The 21,516-nt window shown below is 38.7% G+C and overlaps 1 protein-coding gene across 3 annotated transcripts in view; it reads right to left on the reverse strand.

Annotated features, from left to right (window-relative positions):
• The window catches only part of MNS1 (meiosis specific nuclear structural 1), a 40,252-nt gene extending 19,030 nt beyond the window's left edge, over nucleotides 1-21,222 (reverse strand). For 2 of the 3 annotated variants that reach the window (XM_036266002.1, XM_036265992.1), the window contains exons 1-3: nucleotides 21,146-21,222; nucleotides 20,113-20,334; nucleotides 8,758-8,885 (exon numbers count right to left, since the gene is read on the reverse strand). In XM_036266002.1, the coding sequence (XP_036121895.1) occupies nucleotides 8,758-8,885; nucleotides 20,113-20,334; nucleotides 21,146-21,148 (353 nt within the window). In that variant the 5' untranslated portion in view covers nucleotides 21,149-21,222. Of the gene's footprint in view, nucleotides 1-8,757; nucleotides 8,886-20,112; nucleotides 20,335-20,567; nucleotides 20,662-21,145 lie in introns of those variants that run through there. The other variant, XM_036266012.1, reaches the window with a different exon arrangement.
• Nucleotides 21,223-21,516: the final 294 nt, after the last annotated feature.

Genomic DNA, 21,516 nt, shown 5'->3' on the forward strand with positions numbered 1-21,516 from the left:
TCACCTAAGGATATTTTTCTGCCGATTTTTAGATAGAGTGGGAGGGAGGAAGAGAGAGAGAGAGAAAAACATTAATATGAGAAAGACACATCGATTGGTTGCCTCCCACACACGCCCTGACCAGGGCCCAGGATCAAACCTGCAAATGAGGTACATGCCCTTGACTGGGAATCAAACCCGTGACTCTCTGGTCTGCAGGCCAATGCTCTGAATGCTGAATCAAACCAGTCAAGGCACTAAAAATCTTTTTGCCAGTGCTTGACTCAGAGAAGGTTGCTTGCTTTATCAATGTTGGTTACAGTTTCTGTCCAGCTACATATACTTTCAAAATAAAAGAACTATAGTAGAGAGGTTTAAACCTACGCAAGTTATTTAAATTTGGTTCCTTGGTTTTGCTATACATAAAAGGGGGTAGCTGTGGGAATTTAGCTAATTTGTAAAAAGAGCTTAGAAAGGTACCTGTTACACAGTAAATACTCTATAAATGGTAATTATTTTTTTTATAATGATGATAAAGAGGGAGTGACCATGGGAAAGTTTGCTTCACGTCTCTGGACTTGTTTTTCTTATCTGTGAAAAAATGGAAATTGGCCTCAAATAATCTCTAAATTATTTTGAATCCATCATTTTCCTAACCTTGGTGAAAACAAGATGCCATACAAAACTTTTCATTTTAATGTGCCAGTCATCATTCTGAATATAACAGAATATGAGAATTCTGAGCTGTATTATGAGCATAGATGTCACCTAGATACTTATCTTAATTCTTACAGGAACACAGAGGCACCTCACCTAAATACAAACTCAACTTACAAGTACCCCATACCTACAAAGAGCTCATCAGAGGGGTAAGGGGAGAAAGATATTCCTGGTATTATGGTGTGTCCTCTTGCCCTTACTGCTGTGGGTGCAAACGTATATACCACTAGATTGCCTTCTTTCATAAAAATAATATTATAAATGAGGATTAAGTTTCTAGGTTAATCTACATATTTTACGAAGAGGCTGATAAATATAAGGGTTTACAAGGGTTTGTGAACCAATGTACAAACTCAATCACAATTAATAATAATTGCCTGTACAAAAAATGTGTCATTCCAAACAACCAATGTCAAATAAATAACCTTTACTTGAAGGACAAGTACACACATTTCCAATGGATATATACCTAGGAGTGAAATTTCTGAGTCATAGTGTAGACTATATTCAAATTTAGTAGATAATGTCAGTTTTCCAAAGATTTGTACATATTTACACTCTCATTAACAGTGTCTAAGCACTCCCACTGCTACACATACCCAGTAACAATTTTTAGTCGAGTCATTTTTAAAAAGTTTAACCACTCTCATGGGTATCTAATGCATCATTAGGGTTTTAAGTTATGTTTCCCTCCTACTAATGGAGCTGAGACCTTTTCATATGTTGTGAGTAATTTATATACCTTCTGTGAAGTTCTTGTTCAATATTTTTTGTCCATTTATACTGGATTGTCTACTTACTTTTGCATAAAAGTTATTTATATATTATGGATACTGGTCTCTTGTTGGTTATACACGTTGCAAATATCTTCTTACAGTCTGTGGTTACTTTCATAGTGGTTTCTTTGGATGAAGAGATGTATTCTAACTCACCAATTTTTTTCTTCATTGTCAGTGACTTTTGTTCATGTTTTAAGAAATGCTGCTCACCCCCACAGACATAAAGATATTTTCTTATATTAGTCTCTCAAAGTTTTGATGTTTCACCATTCACCTTTAGACTACAGTTCTTTAGGAATGGATGTTTGTGTGTGGAATAAGAGAGAAATCAAGCTCATTTTCTTCACTGTAGACATACAACTGATCTAGTATCATTATCTAAAAATATCTGTTTCTTCTGAATGCTCTGCAGTGTCAGTTTTGTCAAAAATAAGTGTGCATACATGCATGGATCTGTTTCTGGATTTTCTATCCCATCCTTCCTCAACTAGGGTTCACAGAAAATTTAGTATTTGTATTTTTAATTGTCTCAAAGATGGTCTATAGCTGGTATTATTTTACATCCATAGGAGGTAAGTTAATTCATTACATATTATGGCCTAAATTTTCTGGTTGAGAAGAGCTGCTCTATTCTATTTCATTGATCCATATGTTTATCCTGTGCTAAAACACCACCATCTTAATTATTTTAGTTTTAAAAAGGTATTCATATCCTGGAGAAGAAGTCTCCAATATTGGTCTTCTTAATGATTGTCTTAGGAAACTTCAGGTCAAGATGGTGGAACAGGTAAATACCATGCTCCTCTCCTCCCATTACCACATAAAAATTACAGCTAAATTGCCCTGGCCGGTTTGGCTCAGCGGTTAGAGCGTCAGCCTGCGGTCCTGAGAGACCCGGGTTCGGTTTCCGCTAAGTGCGCGTACCTCGGTTGCAGTTTGTCCCTGGCCCTGGTCGGTTCTGTGGGTGGCAGCCACTCGATGTGTCCCTTCACATCGATGTTTCTCTCTCTCTCTCTCTGTGTTCCTCTCTCTCCCTCCCACTCTACCTGAACAAAAAATGGAAAAATGTCCTCGGGTGAGGATAAAAAAAAAAAAAAATTACAGCTAAATTATAGAACAACCATAACTGAGAACCACCAGAAGACTAGGTGAACAGAATTCCTATAACTAAGGACAGAAAGAAGCCATGTCAAGACTGGTAGGAGGGTGGAGACACAGAAAGGGCAGATCCCATACACACAGTGAGGTGATTTAGAATTAGGACAGCATCTCAGCTTCAGAGATTCCTCATGAGGAGCAGGGGGTCCCAACCTGGGACACTAGTGCTGGGAAGAGGAGTCCCCACAACATCTGGCTGTGAAAACCAAGGGGGATTGCATTCAAGTGAGACAGAAGGCTGCTGGAGATGTAGGTACCTGTTTGAAGGGCCTGTGCATGGATTCGCCCCATTCAGGGCTCCAACACAGGCAGCCGCTCAAAAAGCACTAAGGACATACAGGGAGGAACTAAATTGACTAACTTAAGGGTGAAGCTGGAGGGGAATGGGTCAGGGCAGCCCTCTGCAGGGACAGAAGCATTGGCAGGCGCTATTGTTTCTTTGTGGAGTGCTCCTCCTCCCCAGGAGCTGGCACAGACCGGTGCCAGATCTGAGCTCTCCATTAAACGGGTTAGCACCATTTGCTTGAAACCCTGTCTCACCAACTAGCATACCCAACCTGAACCTCTTCCACACGTGAACCTCTTCCACACAAGCAGCCCGCCTCTGCTCATGCTGTGGACTTCCGTAAAGCTCTCAAATGTCCACAAACCTCCCAAAAGCAACAGCTGGTTGCCCTAAACCTCTTGCTAATCAGCCCCAAGCCAGGCACAAGCAGTGACCAGTCTCAGCTTGCATTGTAACTCCCATCAGGTGGCTCAAGCCTGGCATAAATGGGGGGTCAGTCTTGGTTTGGAACATAGCTTCAGTGAAATGGCCACAAGTGGCAACTGGTCTCAGCTCACACCCTGGTGTCCAATATAGGGTCCCAGCTCAGGACCAGTGGCAGCCAGCCTCAGTTCACAGCATAGCCTCTCACAAGCATCTCCAAACACGGCACAAGCAGCAACTAACTACAGATTACTTTGTAGCTCCTAGCAGGTGGCCCCAAGCTGGTCACAAGCAATGGCTGAACTTGACCCCACCAGAGGCAAGGCCACAAAACAAATCTCAGTAAGTTTAAGAATACTGAAATAATATCAAGAATATTCTTCAATCAGGGGATCAAAGCCAGTCATTTTTAAGGACCTAGAAGGTATTTTTCTGGCCTTAGTAACCTTGCCGCGATATGGTTTGCAGTTCTCTCCAGGCTCGCCATCATGGGCATGTGCTTATTCATCCCCAGAACTGCCACTGCGCACATCCACAGATTCACTAACTGGGGCAAGGGGAAAGGGTTGCCTATTACTCATATCAGTGGACTTTGATGGAAAGAGATAGATAGTAAAGATTAACACCAGATCTGGACATGCCTATGTATAAAAGGGTTTGGAGAACAGTTAAGGAAGCCATTTTCCTGATTAATGAAAAATAACTCAGTTATACTCATCTACCCCTGCTAGAAGGTTATGGAGTATTATATATCATGCAGTATATTATGTAATGTGTAATACAAATTTTAAAGTAAAATTTTAAAAAATCTCCAATCACAATGGTATGAAACTAGAAATCAATTACAAGAAAAAAACTGAAAAACTCAAACTCGTAGATGCTGAATAACATGCCACTAAACAATGAATGAATGGGTAAACAAGGAAATCAAGGAATAAATCAAAAGATATCTTGGGACAGATGAAAATAAAAACACAATGTCCCCAAATCTATGAGACACAGTCAAAACAGTTCTAATAGGGAAATGCATAGCAACACAGGCCTGCCTCAAGAAACAAAAAAAATATCAAATAATCTAACATTACACCTAAAGGAAGTAGGAAAAAACAGCAAACAAAACCCAAAGTGAGTAGGAGGAAGGAAATTATAAAGATCAGGGTGGATATAAATAAAATAGAGTCTGAAAAAAATAGAAAATATCAATGAAACCAAGATCTGGTTCTTTGAAAGATTAAAAAAGAAAATCGCCCTAGCCAGATTGGCTCAGTGGTTGAACATTGACCTGAAGACCAGAGAGTCCTGGGTTGGGTTTCCACTAGGGGCACGTACCACACACACACACACACACACACACACACACACACACACAAAAGATAATTAAAAAAAAAAAATTAATAAACCTTTAGTCAGACTCATCCCCCCCCCAAAAAAAGAGGGCCCAAAATAAAATAAAAAATGAAAGAGAAGTGACAACTGACACCACTGAAATACAAAGGATTATAAGAAAAGTACTATGAACAATTATATGCCAACAAATTGGACAAACTGGAAGAAATGGATAAATTCTTAGAAACATGCAATCTTCTAAGACTGAATCAGGAAGAAACAGAAACTTGCATAGACAAATAACTACTAATGAAATAAAATCATTAATCAAAAAACTCCCAAAAACAGCTCTGGCCGGTTTGGCTCAGCGGTTAGAGCGTCGGCCTGCGGTACAGAGAGACCCGGGTTCGGTTCCCGCTAAGGGCGCGTACCTTGGTTGCAGTTTGTCCCCGGCCCTGGTTGGTCGTGCGGGTGGCAACCACTCGATGTGTCCCTTCACATCGATGTTTCTCTCTCTCTCTCTCTTCCTCTCTCTCCCTCCCGCTCTGTCTGAACAAAAAATGCAGAAATGTCCTCGGATGAGGAAAAAAAAAAAAAACAAAAAACCTCCCAAAAACAAAAGTCCTATACCAGATGGCTTCATGGGTGAATTTTAACAAACATTCAAAGAAGAACTAACACCTGTCCTCAAACTATTCCAAAAATTATGAGGAAAGAAGGCTCCCAGACTCATTTTACAAGGCCAGTGTTACCAATTCAAAACCAGACAAAGATACTACCAAAAGATAAAATTTTAGGCCAATATCCCTGATGAACATAGATGCAAAAATTGTCAACAAAATATTATCAAATAGAAATCTCCAATACATTAAAAAGTTCATACACTATGATTAAGTGGGATTTATCTCTGCAATGCAAGGTTGGCTCAATATCTGCACATCATTTAACCTGATACACTAAACAAAATGAAGGATAAAAATCATGATTATATCAATAGATGCAGAAAAGGAATTTGACAAAATCCAACATCCATTATGATTAAAAAATAAAATCTCTTAGCAAAGTAGGGACAGAGGGAACATACTTCAACATAATAAAGGCCATGTATATCAAACCCACAGCCAACATCATAATCAACAGTGAAAATCTAAAAGCTTTTTCTTTAAGATCAGAGACAAGGATCCACTTTTACCACTTTTATTCAACACAGTTTTGGAAGTCCCAGCCACAGAAGTTGCCAAATTTTAAAAATGAAATAAAAAGCATCCAAATTGTTGGAAAGAAGTAAAACTGTTGTTATTTGCAGATGACATGATAGTAAAGAGAATCCTAAAGATTCCACCAAAAAAACTATTAGAACTAATAAATTAATTCAATAAAACAGAACACAAAATTAATATTCAGAAATTAGCTGCATTTTTATACAACAGTAATGAACTACCAGAAAGAGAAATTAGGAAAACAATCCCATTTACAATTGTATCAAAAAGAATAAAATACCTAGGAATAAATTTGTCCAAGGACGTAAAATACCTATTCTTAGGAAACTGTAAGATATTGAAGAAAGAAATTAAAGAAGACACAAATAAATGGAAGGATATACTGTGCTCATGGATAGGAAGAATTACCGTGATTAAAATGTCCATACCACCCAAAGCAATCTACAGATTCAATGCAATCCTTATCAAAATACCAAAGGCATTTTCCACAGAACTAGAATAACCCTAAAATTTATATGAAATTGCAAAAGACACCAAATAGCTAAAGCATATTAAGCAAGAACAACAGAGGTATCACACTACGTGAAATCATACTATACTACAAGACTATAGTAATCAAAATAGCATGGTACTGACATAAAAACAGACATATAAATCAGTGGAACAGAATAGAGAGCTGTGAAATAAACCTACAGCTATGTGGTGAATCAAACTATGACTAGGAGGCAAGAATATACAATTGGGGTAAAGACAGTGTCTTCAATAAACAGTGCTGAAAACTGGACAGATATGTTTAAACCAAAAAAAAAAAAGAAACTGGATCATTTTCTTACACCATATACAAGAATAAACTCAAAATGGATTAAAGACTTACATGTAAAACCCAAACCATAAAATACCTAGAAGAAAACATAGGCAGTAAAGTTTTTTACAGCACTCTTAGCAATATTTTTTTGGATATGTCTCCTTAGGCAAGGGAAACAAAAAACAAACAAATGGGACATCAACTAAAATTTTTTTTACACAGCAAAGAGAACTATCAACAAAATAAAAACACAACCTACTGAATGGGAGAAGATTTTCACCAATGATACATATAATTAGCAGTTAAAATCCAAAATATTTAAGGAACTCATACAACTTACTATAAAAACACACACAAATAATTTGATTAAAAAATAGGTCATTAAGATATGAATGACCATTTCTCCAAAGAGGACAGACAGATGGCCAACAGACTAATATAAAAAGATGCTCAATATCACTAATCATCAGGGAAATGCAAATTAAAACCACAGTAAAATCATCTCATATCTGTGAGAATGGCTGTCATCAATCAATAAATCAACAACTGTTGGCAAGATGTAAAGAAAAGGGAATCCTGTGCACTGTTGGTAGGATTATAAATTGGTGCAGCCACTATGGAAAATAATATGGAGCTTCCTCAAAAAGTTAAAAATAGAACTACCATATGACCCAGCAATTCCACCTTTGGGTATTTATCTGAAGAAATTCAAAACACTAGTTTGAAAAGATATATGCACCCTTGTGTTCATTTTGGTGTTATTTATAATAACTAAGATATGGAAGCAACCTAGATAGATGAATGGATAAAGAATATGTGGTACATATATGCAATGATATATCTATCACTCAGCCACAAATGTGTTGCTCATACAACTCAACAAAAGGAAGACAAACAATCCAATTCAAAATAGCCCAGATGCCCATCAGTAGATAAGTATATAAAAAAGCTGTGGTAGCCCTGGCAGTTTGGCTCAGCGGTTAGAGCGTCGGCATGCGGTCCGGAGAGACCCAGGTTCAGTTCCCGCTAAGGGCACGTACTTCGGTTGCAGTTTGTCCCCGGCCCTGGTTGGTCATGCGGGTGGCAGCCACTCGGTGTGTCCCTTCACATCGATGTTTCTCTCTCTCTCTCCCTTCCTCTCTCTCCCTCCGCTCTATCTGTACAAACAATGGGAAAATATCCTCGGGTGAGGATAACAACAACAAAAAAAAGCTGTGGTACATTTACCCAATGGAATACTATGCAACTGTAAGAAAGATCTCTTACCCTCTGAGAGGACCTGGAGGGACCTGGAGAGTATTATGCTAAGCGAAATAAGCCAAGCAGAGAAAGACAAATATCACACAATCTCACTTATTTGTGGAATATAATGAACAAAATAGCTGATAAACAAAACAGATCCAGAGACATGGAAGTAGGGAACAGACTGACAAACCTCAGAGGGTAGAGGGGTGGAAAGGCAGGAAGAGATAAACCAAAGAACTTATATGCATAACCAATGGACACAGATAATAGTAGAGTGAAGGTGGCGGGGTCGGGGGTAGCTGGGTGGAAAGTGTTATGGTGGAAAAAGGAGAGACATATGTAAAAAATAAATAAATAATAAAAAGAAAAAAAATGTTAGGTCTGAATGAAAAAGAAAGTTCCCATAGTTCCTATCAGAGTCATGTTGTTGACCTCAACTGAACAGCCACTTTCCAGAAATACTGTAGGAAGTGTACATGAGTATAAAATCAAATGAGGTATCACCAAAAGTTTCTCTTAAGAAGAGAATTCCATGAGTCTATATTTTTTTAATAAGAGGTCATTTTTAAAATTATGTCTAGAGGAAGGCACAGAGGGAATTAACATTTTTTTCACCTTAAATATTATCACTTTACTTCTAGGAATACAATTTCTTTTCTCAAATGAATCTATGTAGGATATAAAACAGTAATTATTTCCAGGCAAAATATTACCTAAATGCAATGATATAAAGACATTTCACTCTTATGTACTAAGCATTACATAAAAGTTTAAAGATAAAAACTAAATAAATGAAATTTAAAGAAACCAAGATACCTGTTTTCCTTTACTTGTTGCCTCATCTTTTCATCCTTTAGACTTTCGTGTTTTAGTTTTGCCAGTTCCACAGCCAATTTTTCTTCTTGTTCAAGCTGGAGTTCCCTCAATCTTTTGTTTTCTTCTGCCTGAATAATAATTTAAAAAGAGATACATAACTTTAGATATTTATCTTCCAGAATCAGATTTTTTTCATCAAGGTTGAATTTATTTGTTTATAATAGGAAACTGCAAGTGCCTTCAAAGCAACAATCACTTACTTATGTTTTATTTTAAAATACAAACTATTATTGGCATGGCCAGTTTGGCTCAGCAATTAGAGCTTCGGCCCAGGGACTGAACGGTTGCAGGTTCAATCCCCAGCCACGGTCAGGGTTGTGCAGGAGGCAACCTATTGATGTCTCTCTCTCACATCGATGTTTCTCTCTCTCTCTCCCTCCCTTCCACTCTACCTAAAAATCAATGGAAAATATCCTCTGGTGAGGATTAACAACAAAAAATATATATAAACTATTATTTAAATAAATAATTTTCCACCCTGGGCGGTTGTGCTCAACGGTTAGAGCGTCGGCCTGCGGTCCCGAGAGACCTGGGTTTGGTTCCTGCTAAGGGTGCATACCTCAGTTGCAGTTTGTCCCTGGCCCTGGTTGGTCATGCAGGTGGCAGTCACTTGATGTTTCCCTTTCATGTTGATGTTTCTCTCTCTCTCTCTCTGTTACTCTCTCTCCCTCCCACTCTACCTGAACAAAATAAATAAATAAATAAATAATTTTCCAAATATTTTAGCATGGAAAATTTCAAATATCAATAGTTAATAAAAATATTAAAATACACCCTCAGGTGGCCAGAATTCTTCTTCGATGATTATCAATATATATATATTTTAAACTTATCTTTATTGTTGACTGTATTAAGATGTTCCTCATTTTTCCCCCATTGACCCCCTCCTCCCCACTCCCGCCCCCCTCCTGCCTTTTCACTGTTGTCTCTGTCCATTGTTTATGCATATAAGTTCTTTGGTTTATTTCTTCCCACCTCCCCACCCCCCTTCCCTTTGATGTTTGTCAGTCTAGCAACCAATGTGTAGTTCTTAATCCCTTCACATTTTTCACCCATTCCCCCAATCCCCCTCCGATCTGGCAACCAACAAAATGTTCTCTGTATCTATGAGATTGTTTCTGTCTGCGTGTTCATTTTGTTGATAGATTCAATTGTCAATAGATATGTATTTATTGCCATTTTATTGCTCATATTTTTTATCTTCTTTTTCTTCAAGAAGACTTTCCAACATTTCATATAATACTGGTTTGGTGAACTCCTTTAGCTTTTTCTCGTCTGGGAAACTTTTTTTTTTTTTTTTTTATCCTCACCCGAGGATATTTTTCCATTTTTTTGTACAGATAGAGTGGGAGGGAGAGAGAGGAAGGGAGAGAGAGACAGAAACATCGATGTGAAGGGACACATCGAGTGGCTGCCACCCGCACGACCAACCAGGGCCGGGGACAAACTGCAACCGAAGTACATGCCCTTAGCGGGAACCGAACCCGGGTCTCTCCGGACCGCAGGCCGACACTCTAACCGCTGAGCCAAACCGGCCAGGGCTGGGAAACTCTTGATATGTCCATCGATTCAAAATGATAGCTTTGCAGGATAGAGTATGCTTGGTTGTAGGTTCTTGCTTTTCATCACTTTGAATATATCTTGCCACTCCCTTCTGGTCCGCAAAGTTTCTTTTGAAAAATCGGCTGATGGTCTTATGGGAGCTCCCTTGTAGGTAACTGCTTTTCTCTTGCTGCTTTTAAGATTCTCTCTTTGTCTTGAACCTTTTGCATTTTGATAATGATGTGTCTTGGTGTGGGCTCTTGGGGTTCATCTTGTTTGGGACTCTCTGTGCTTCCTGGACTTGTATGTCTGTTTCCTTCACCAAGTTAGGGAAGTTTTCTGCCATTATTGTTTCAAATAGGTTTTCAATTTCTTGTCCTCTCTCTTCTCCTCTGGCACCCCCATGATGCAAATGTTAGTATGCTTGAAGTTGTCGCAGAGGCTCCTTACACTATCCTCATTTTTTTTTTAATTCTTTTTTCTTTTTGCTGTTCTGATTGGGTGTGTTTTGCTTCCTTATATTCCAAATCAATGGTTTGCTTCTTGGCTTTACCTACTCTACTACTGACTCTCTGTAGATTATTCTTTATTTCAGTTAGTGCATCCTTCATTTCTGACTGGTCCTTTTTTATGCTCTTGAGGCCCCACCAAGTTCACTTAAGATCTCACTAAATTCATTGAGCATCCTTATAAGCAGTGTTTTTAACTCTGCATCTGCTAGATTGCTTATCTCCATTTTGTTTAGTTCTTTTCCTAGAGTTTTGTTCTGTTCTTTCATTTGGGACATGTTTCTTTGTCTCCTCATTTTGGCTGCCTCCCTGTGTTTGTTTCTATGTAGTAGGTAGAGTTGCTATGTCTCCTGGGCTTCGTAGGGTGGCCTATTGTAGTAGGTGTCCTTAGGGTCCAGTGGCACAGCCTCCCTGGTCTCCCAGCAGGGCCCTCAAGGTGCACCCCTCATGTGGACTTTACACCCTTCTGTTATAATTAAATCTTGATTGCTGTTGGCACATCAAGAGGGTTTTCCTTAGGCTGATCAGCTGTAAGAACTGGCTATGCCCACTATCCACCGACCTCTGACTACCTTGGATGATCAGTTGTGCACGGGCCCACCACACAGAGCAAGACTTACTTCAGCAAGGCTCTGGTACCCACTGAGTCCATTCCTTGAGTGTGTCACTTGTAGAGGTAGTTGGATGGTGGTGCTTCCATGTGGTCTGAGCTGTCCACTGGGTGTGCTGGTCTGGGACAAGGTCAGCCACTGCCTGTGTTCTACCCTGGGCCACCAAGCATAAGCTACAAAGCAGTCTGAAGATGGCTGCTTCTTGTGCTGGGCTTGGAGGTGCCCAGGAAAAGCCAAGTTGTGAACCCAGGCTGGCTGCTCCTAGTGCCAAGGCTGGGGCCACTTAACAAGAGGTATGGGGCTTCCTGAGACCAGATGCTGCTTGTTTGAGAGAATTTAGGAAAATCAGAAGCAGTATCCAAGACTGGCCATTCTTATGGTAAAGCAACTGGGAACAGCTTGGGTAAGCCTGAAAGTTGGGTGGGGCGGGGCCTCAGGGAATCACCAGGGCGGGGCAAATAGTATGAGCCAGGTTGCTGGAGTCCCAGATATGGTGGCTATCTGCCAGTCTTGTGGGGGAAGGGCTCACCAAAGGAACATCAGCCTCCGTCAACATATCTGCCCAAGAGAAAACTGCCTCTCCAGCCCTTGCCCAATGCCATACAATTCAGTTCTTCCCTGTATGTCTCTGGTGCCTTTCCAGCTGCCTCCCCAACGCTGGAACTCAGAGGGAGCAGGTCTGAGTAAGTCCCATGTGCGGGCTCTTTAAGAGGAGCTGCCTGAGGCTCCAACAGCCTCAGCCTCCCTCAGCCTCAGTTCCTGGTGGTTTTATAGTCAGAAGTTATGGGGACTTTTCTTCCTGTCACTGAAAATCTGAGTTGGTGACCTGGTGTGGGATGGGGACCCCTCACTCCTCAGGGAGGACCTTCATAGCCAAGGTGTCCTCCTGATTTTTATCCGCCACACGTGGGTGTAAGACCAGCCCGTCCGTGCGTCCACCCCTCCTACCAGTCTCCATGTGGCTTCTTCTTTAATTTCGTAGTTGTAGGACTTCCATTGAGCTTGATTTCAGGTGGTTTTGAACGATGGTTATTCTGTAGTTGCAATTTTGATGTGTTTGTGGGAGGAGGCATTTATCTATGCTGCCATCTTGACTGGAAGTTGATTATCAATATTTTGCTAACCTTTTTTTGTCTGCTCTAGTCTTCCACTCCACTCTTACTTTTTCCTTTTTTTTTTTCCCTAGAATATTTTAATACAAATCCTAGATATGCCATTACCATGTATATAATTGGGTACTGATCTTTACCTAATAAGAATTTCTTCCTATATAACAACTATGCCATTAACATGTCTAAATAAATTAACAATAATTCCTTAGTAAGATCTAATACCTTGTCCATATTCAGGTTTCCCAGATTGTCTCAAAGATACTTTTTTGGTTTGTTCAAATAAAAATCCAAACAAGGTCCATATATTGCATCTTATTATTTCTTGTTAGTTTGTTTTATTCTGCAGCAGTCACCCCCATATACACACTTTTTCACTCTGAGCCATTGACCTATTGTAGAAATTAGGACCTATCTCCCATATAATGTTCCATATTTTGAATTTGACCTATTGTGTTCCAAGGATATTATTTAACTTGTTTCCCTTTTGTATTTCCTGTAAAATGGTAGAAAAATCTAGAGGCTTGATTAAACTCTGTATTTAGAGAAGAATAAGCACGTGTTCAGCATCATTAGCCACCAGGAAATGCAAGTGAAAACTACAATGATGTATCACTACATACCTATTAGAATGGCTAAAATAAAAAAGAGAGGCAAAACCAAATGCTGTAAGAAACTCCATTACACACACATTGTTGGGCAGGAATGTAATATACAGCCACTCTGAAAAACAGTTTGGTAGTTTGTTATAAAGCTAATATGCAATTACCACAATAAAAACTTCAATTAACAAAAAGCAACAGCAAAGCAACTAGAATTCTCACACATTACTTGGGAAAATGTAAAATAGTGCAACTTTGTACAATGTTTTGGCAGTTTCATAAAATTAAATATGTACCTACCATTCCATCCCAGGTTTCTATTCAAGAGATCAGAAAATTTATGTTCACACAAATGTTTGTCACCAAATGTTTATAGTAGCTTTATACATAATTGCCAAAAACTGGAAATAACTCAGATTTCCTTCAACTTGTGAATGGATAAACTATGGTATATCCACATAATGGAATACTACCATACCATTCATCAATTAAAAGGAATAACTCACCCTGGCTGGTGTGGTTGAGTTGGTTAGAGGATCATCCCATACACCAAAAGGTGGCAGGTTTGATTCTTGGTCAGGGCACATACCCAGGTTGTGGGTGTGATACCTGGTTGGGGCACGTGCAAGAGGCAACTGATCGATGTTTCTCACACTGATGTTTCTCTCTCTCTCTTTCCACATCCCCTTCCTCTCTCTAAAATCAATCACAGGAAATTTCTTTAAAAAAAGGGGGGGGTGGTGGATAACTCATGCAACAATATGGAATCTTTTTTTTTTAATCCTCACCCGAGAATATTTTTTTCTCTTTATCTTCAAGATAGAGTGGGAGGGACAGAAGGGAGAGAGAGAGAAACATTGATGTGAGAAGGACACACTGACTGGTTGCCTCCCACACAACCCCAACCAGGGCCGGGGACAAACCACAACCAAAGTACATGCCCTTGGCTGGAACTGAACTCGTGATTCATTGGTCTGCAGGCTGACGCTCTACCACTGAGCCAAACCGGCCAGGGCAACAATATATAATTTTAATTTGTTTTGCTAATTGAAAAAGTCAAACCCAAATGATTGCATATTATATAATTTCACTTATATGATACTATGAAAAAGTGAACCTATTATGACAAAAAGAAGTCAGTGGTTTCTAGGGATGGAGAAGTGAGCAGCTGACCAACAAAGCAGCAGCATGAAGGGGGATTCTGGTGTAACGGAATTTTGCATGACATTGTGATGATGGAAACAAATCTAAGCATTTGTCAAAATCCATGGAACTGTACATCACAAAGAATGGATTTTATAATATGCAAATTTAAAAAGAAATCAACCAGTACACCCATCTATGTACTACTACTTGATAATAAAAAGGAATTAACTATTGATACATCCAACAACATGTTGAATCTCAACAGCATTATGTTGAATGAAAAAAGCCCACTCAAAAGGTCACAGACATGATTCCACATATGTATGTTATTTACATAACATTCTTGAAATGACAAAATTATAGAGATGGAGAACATATTGATGGTTTCCAAGTGTGTAACTACACTATGGTAACACGAAAGAGATCTTGGCAGTGATGGAATAAGTCTGTATCCTGAATGACATTAGGGTTGGACAAATCTATACATGTGATAAAATGACATAGAAGGGTATGAGCATATTGTACCAATGTCATTTTCCAGGATTTGATATTAAACTACAGTTATGTAAGATGTAACCATTGAGGGAAACCAGCCATGGACACAGTGGACTTCCCTACACAGTTTTTGCAACTTCCCAAGAATCTGTAATTATTTCAACATTTAAAAAAGTTTTAATGAAATAAACCAGATGTGGGGGAAACAATGGAATGCAGACTATGACAAATTAGCTGTATTAAAAAGTAATCACATAACCACAATGATGAAGACAGGCAGGAGTGGACATAAGTAACTTTGGAAAACTGTTTGATTAGATACCATAAGGCTAAAGACAGAAAAAACTGTACTCAAATCTGCATCATAGTAAGTAAATTTGTTGTTTACAGGGGTGCAGGTTAGCAATTATGAAACCACTTTATTTGTATACTAGGGTTGCAAGAGTAGGTATATTATAGATAATGAGAGCCAGCTTTCTTTTTGTTGGAGAGAGCAGGTGCAAATAAGGCAAAGGCAAAGGTTATAATGACCAATGTGGTGCCAGATTGGAGTCAGCAGTACCACTGTTGGCTCATATTTTTTTTTATTAATAAATCTATGTAGATAGACACAAAAGTAAACATAGATATGTATGTATGCATTTATTACTATACATTTATTTTCTAGTTCTTTTCACCTACAGGGAGTAGACCCCAGTAATGAGCACACCTATCATTCATATCTTGGTTTCTAAATACCATTCTCCAGTAAAAGAAATAAAATCTCCTTAGAGGAATAGTTGATTCTTAGACAATGGGAGAATAAGATGAGCCTGGAACATCTTCTGGTATCAAAAAGCAAGTAAGGGGGTGATGGGGTAAGGAAAGAAAATAAAAAGTAGAGCATGATATCAGAAGAGGACAAAAGACAACATGAAAAAAGTTTCCAAAAGGCAAAATTGGAACAACTGGAGCAACAAAGTAAGTAACAATAGTATGAATTATAACCAAAAGTATAAAATAAATATCTATTAATCCACACTGATATAAATAACTGAACAAATATATGAGTGAGAAGGGATCACTCTTTCTTATAGAAAAATTCCAATAAATAAATGAAGAATGAGACAAATAGAAAATTATCATTAGAACCCAAAAGTAATAATTGCTGATGGTAAGATTCACCCATGAATGCTAAATTAGAGGGCAAAAATTTAAACAGAAACAGGATATTTGCAGAGTCTCAAAGTATCTCCTTCAAAATATTTATTATTTACAAACTGCAAGACAATTCTAAAGTGCAAACTTTATAGGGGAGAATCCTGGTAGATAAGCACCTTAATCAAGTGATCAAGGTTGCTATTAAGAATAATACATATCAACATCATGTGCCCCTGATATAATGCACGAATAGGGTATTAAAGTCCCCAATCAGATGACTTTGAGTTAACCAGAAAGGAGATTTTCCTAGGTGGGTCTGACCTAATCAGGTAAGCCTTTAAACTGACAAGGAATAGCTGAAGTTACTGCCCTGTGGAACTCAGGAAAGCAAACTGCTATGCTGTGGAGAGGATCATATGGCAGGGAATTCAGCAACCTCTGAGCGAGAAGGGCCTCGGTCTTACTATAAAAACATAAAATCTGTCAACCCCAAGAGGACCCTGAGATCCAAATGAGAATGCATTCCAACACCTTGATTTCAGCCTCACGAGACTGAGCAGACTATCCAGCTATTATACCACGTTTGTATTTCTGACCTACAGAAACTGTGGTGATCAATGGTATTGTTTTAAGTCACTAAATTGTAAAAATTTGTCACACGGCAACAGAAACTAATAACAAATGAACAGTAGTCTTTAAAATTGTCAAGATCATGAAAGACAGGAAAAAGTGAGGCACTTTCATAGACCGGAGGAGACTAAAACTGGAAGAGACTAAAGAGATATGACAACTAAATGCAATTTGATCCTGGAACAGAAAAAATATATTAATGGAAAAACTAATGTAAATCAGTATTTAAAATCTGAAAAAATCCTGTAGTTTAGTTACCAGTATTATACCAAGGCTAATTTCCGCATTTAGTAATTGTTCTACAATTATTTAAGATGTTAACATAGCCCTGGCCAGTTTGGCTCAGCAGTTAGAGCTTCGGCCCACAGACCAAAGAGTCGCAGGTTCACTTCTGGTCAAGGGCACGTACCTTGTTTGCAGTTCGGTCTCTGACCATGGTCAGGGTCAAGTGAGGAGCAGCCAATCAATGTCTGTCTGTCTCTCTCCCTCCCTCCCTCCCTCCCTTCCCCCCACTCTATCTGAAGATAAATGGAAAAATATCCTTGAGTGAGGATTTAAAAAAAAAAAATGTTAACATAAAGGGAATTCAGGTGAAGAGTACACAGAAATTCTCTATTCTATTTTTGCAACTCTTCCATAAATCTAAATTTATCTCAAAATAAAAAGTTAGAAATATGCATATTTCCAAGTTCTACTAAAAGACCTAGAATCAATGATAACCCAAGGATAATAAATCTGGCACCCAAATTGACGCTAAATATTATTTCCACTGAACGATAAAAACTCCTTGGTACAACAGCCAATTCCAGGTGTGAAACAAGAAACATACAAGATAAGCTGCCTTGTATTAGTCAGGACTTTCCAGAGAAACAGAACTAACATGATAAGGAATTGGCTTAAGTGATTATGGAGGCAGGAAGTCCCAAGATCTGCAGGGTGAGTTGGAAAGCTAGAGACTCTGGAGAGCTAATAATGGCTTAGTTCTAGTCGAAGTATGAAGGACTGAGAACCAAGAAAACTGAAGGTGTAATTCCTGTCTGAAGGCTGGCAGGCTTAAGACTCAGGAAGAGTAGGAAAAGAAACTGGTGTCCCTCCCAGGTGGAAGGCAGTCAAGAAGGAGGAGTGTCCTCTTAGCCTTTTTGTTCTATTCAGGCTTTCAACTGATTGGATGAGGCTGATCCACCTTAGGGAGGGCAATCTGCTTTACTCAGTTTGCCAATTTAAATGTTAATTTCATTCAAAAACACCTAGAATAATGTTTGACCAAATATCTGGGCACCCGACAGACCAGTCAAATTAACACATAAAATTAACCATCACTAGCCTGGAACATTTTGTTCTGACAGAAGGTAAGGAAAATATCATAAATTAAGGGAGTCTTGTCAAAAGGACACAAAAATAATAAAAGGGCATCCATTGGTCAAAGATGGGACAATTTGAGCATAAAATTTTTAATTAATAATAAATGCAATTCATAAGTCCATAAAGATATTTTTTTTAAAAGTCAAAAACTAAACAAAACAAAAGTTTAAACAACAACATAGGCAGACACCAATGGAAGTGACTAGGGCACCAATTCTTTACTCTGAAAATTAACTATCTCCCTGTCCAGTAAGAACTGCATTTTAGGGTACCAAATAACCATAGCTGATGAGGGAAAGTTCTTTATAGAGGAATTTCAGCTAAATGTGAAAGGAATAAAAAAATTAGAAATCAGTGTTTTGCAACCCCTAATGAAGGAAATGATTCACTGTGAAACATAGATGAGTTTAATGGGGATCTTTACAGTGGAGGGACCAGGTGGGTCACTAAACCCACTGTCAACATTAGCATTGCTAAAAGTGAAACAACCAGTTATCATGTGCCTGCTGATGTGATGCAATGTCAAGGAGAGCATCATCTATGGAGTAATTGCCAAAAAGTTGTACAGTACACAAATTTAATCATGCCTTTAAGGCTAACTTCTATTTAGAGGAAATATAAGGGATAGAACAAATCGAAGAAACCAGTGAGGAAGTAAGTGGATTAATTCAGAATGTGGGATATCCTATGCAACAACTGGCCTAGCTAACAAGCTAGAAACATGAAGTTAAAAAAAATTAAGGATGACGGAGGGGCTGTCTTAGATTAAGAGGAACCTAATAGACATAACAATCAAATACACTGTATGAATCTTGTTCAGACCCTGATTAAAACAAACCAAATGAAAAAGCAGATTTCTGACACAATCAGAGAAATTTGCTTATGAAGTGGTAATAAATGATACCTAGAAGTTACTGATAATTCTATTGGGTGAGATAATGGCATTATGTAAGAAAATATCTATTTTATAGAATGCAAACTGAAGTATGCAGGAGATAACTGATAGGATAGCTTTAAAGAAAAAAAAAAAAAGAATAAGAAAAAATCTAAATCCAGGGATCTTGCTCAGGGTAAAAAGTCCTGTCTGTTTCTGGAATTTGGAACTCAGAGAGATAGATACTACTTTTAACACTTGCTTTTGCCAGCCTGGCTGGTGTGGCTCAGTTGAGTGTGTTTCATGTACCAAGAGGTCACTGGTTCTATTCCTGGTCAGGGCACATGCCTAGGTTATGGGCTTGATCCCCAGTAGGGGGCATGTATATGCTTTATTCCCCCCACCCCCAACTACCACCACCTCTCTCTCTGAAACCAATAAAAACAAATTTTAAAAAAACAAAAAACTTGCTGTTGTCACTTCCTAAAAAATATTGAATATAAAACAGATACTCAAAAAATAATGAAATATCAGAACTCCTTTTTCACATTACTGAGAACTCATTTATTTTCTTATTTGTTTCCCTTTTTCTACCACCCTCATCACTTTAAATATTTAGAAATTTCCACTGAAAATGTATCTACATATTTTAGGAGTTATATACATATAACTTGCATCTGAATTCTTCAAGGCAGTATTTCACAAATAAAAAGTACGAGTAAATTTATGCCAAACATGTAAGTGTTCATTTTCTACCTCTTAATAATACACATTTAATTTCAGTAGATTCAAAAGGTATTAAACTTTCCCTTTCTAATTTTATGGAAGACAACAGAATTATACTTATGTGAACAAAACCGTGGACAGATTTCATTAGTAATTACAGATTTCATATTTATGAAAAAAACAAAACAAAAACCTGAGTGCTAACTTTGTTCCAGGCATTATCCCAAGGCCTTTGCATGTATTAGCTCATTAAAACAATCACATGATGTAGGTACTATGATTATTCTCATTTTATAAACAAAGCATAAAAAGTAAAAGCCACCCACCCAAGATTTCACAACCAATATACAGCAGCACAAGGATTCAAAGACCTAATCTAGCTCCAAAAACCCAACTCTTAACCACTAAGCTGGGCTGACTAACAGTGGGGCAGGCATCCTTTGCCTGATGTCTAGCTACTCAATTCTAGTATGAGCAGTTAGCTTTCATCATTTCCAAGAAGAAAATGAAAATGAAAAAAATGGTATAAGAATGAATAGTAAAACTTACCTTTTGAATGGCCTCTTCCATATCCAACTCAAATTGTTCATTCTGTAATAATCTTAGGAATCTCTTACGTTCAGCACGGTCATCATTTTCATTCTGCACCATTTGGTCCCTGACTTGATTCTCTATCTTTTTTAGTGCCTCAACATGCAATTTTTTGCTGTAGTTTTTTTCTACTAATTTCTGGTGCCTTTCACTGAAGCTCAAAGTTCTCCTTTTGGAAGCCTGTAATGCAAAAGATAAATAAAAGTATGCATATTTTGGTGTTCCAAAATCTAATTTTTTAATGTATTTATGTAAGCCCCAGGAACAAATGATACAAATATAGGTGAATGTAATAAAAGAAGGGTCTTTGGCTACCTTCCTAAATTCAGAGAGCTATACCATAATAAAAGTGTAAATGTACTAGGTAAATATATTGATATATCAATGAAGTAGGTATTATTATTATTCCCCACCTTATAGACGAGGCATCTAAAGTGAAAGGAACTTTACAAGGTTCTTCAGATAATAAATAGCTGTACTAGGATTCAAAGACATGCAGTCGAGCTCTATACGCCCAGCTCTTTTATCTCTACGCAGGGAATTCCTCCTCTCCTCACCCCTCCTCCCTTCCCCTTCCCCTCCCCCATCCCCCAGCTTGGCCATAAAGTGCTGTTAAGATGCCCATCAGGTTTAATAAGTCAACCCACTGCTACTTATTCCTTCGTTCTCTCCCGGGCTTTTATTTCCACTCATTCATTTGTTCAGCGGTCCTTAATCTTTTCCCAAAGTTCCCTGAAGTATGGGAAATTAGATTTTTACCAGGCAGATCTGATAGTGTAGAGAAAATGCAAAAAAAAAAAAAAAAGCTGGAATCTACCGCGAGCGGCCCTAAAGTAATTGCACCTGAGGCCTCTGAAACTAAATACAACTTTCCCACCTGAGGTTGGGCGTTTCAGATCCTTTTTCTAGAAGCAGGCTTGCTGTAAACTACAACTCAATCAACAGATACACGAATAGTTTCGAGACCTCTCCACCCTCCCCACTCACTCACCATTTTGGAGCACAAAAATCCCCGAAATATCCAGCAGTCGGGCTCCGGGGCTCCCGAGGCCACACCCCAGCGGTGCTCTCTGGTGTTTGCGTGGTTTCCCGGCAACGGCCCCCCCAACCTGAGCACGGTGCGGCCGCCCATTGGACAAGCAGGACCCAATCGGTTGTGAGCTTCTTGGGAGGCCGGCAGGGCGTCTACTTCCATAGGTCTACAGCAGAGCGGCGGGAAGTTCAGATCTAGTGTTTTGACGTGATCCCTTCACAGTCAGTTAGGGAGCCCAGGCTTTCCCTCCCGGCCCCACTCTGGTGGGTTAGGGAGCCAGGTCGAGGAAACTGCGTAAAAATACTCAAACTCCTATCTAGCATGAGGGC

This window comes from Molossus molossus, unplaced genomic scaffold (assembly GCF_014108415.1).
Source record: "Molossus molossus isolate mMolMol1 unplaced genomic scaffold, mMolMol1.p scaffold_m16_p_1, whole genome shotgun sequence".
Lineage (NCBI taxonomy): Eukaryota > Metazoa > Chordata > Mammalia > Chiroptera > Molossidae > Molossus > Molossus molossus.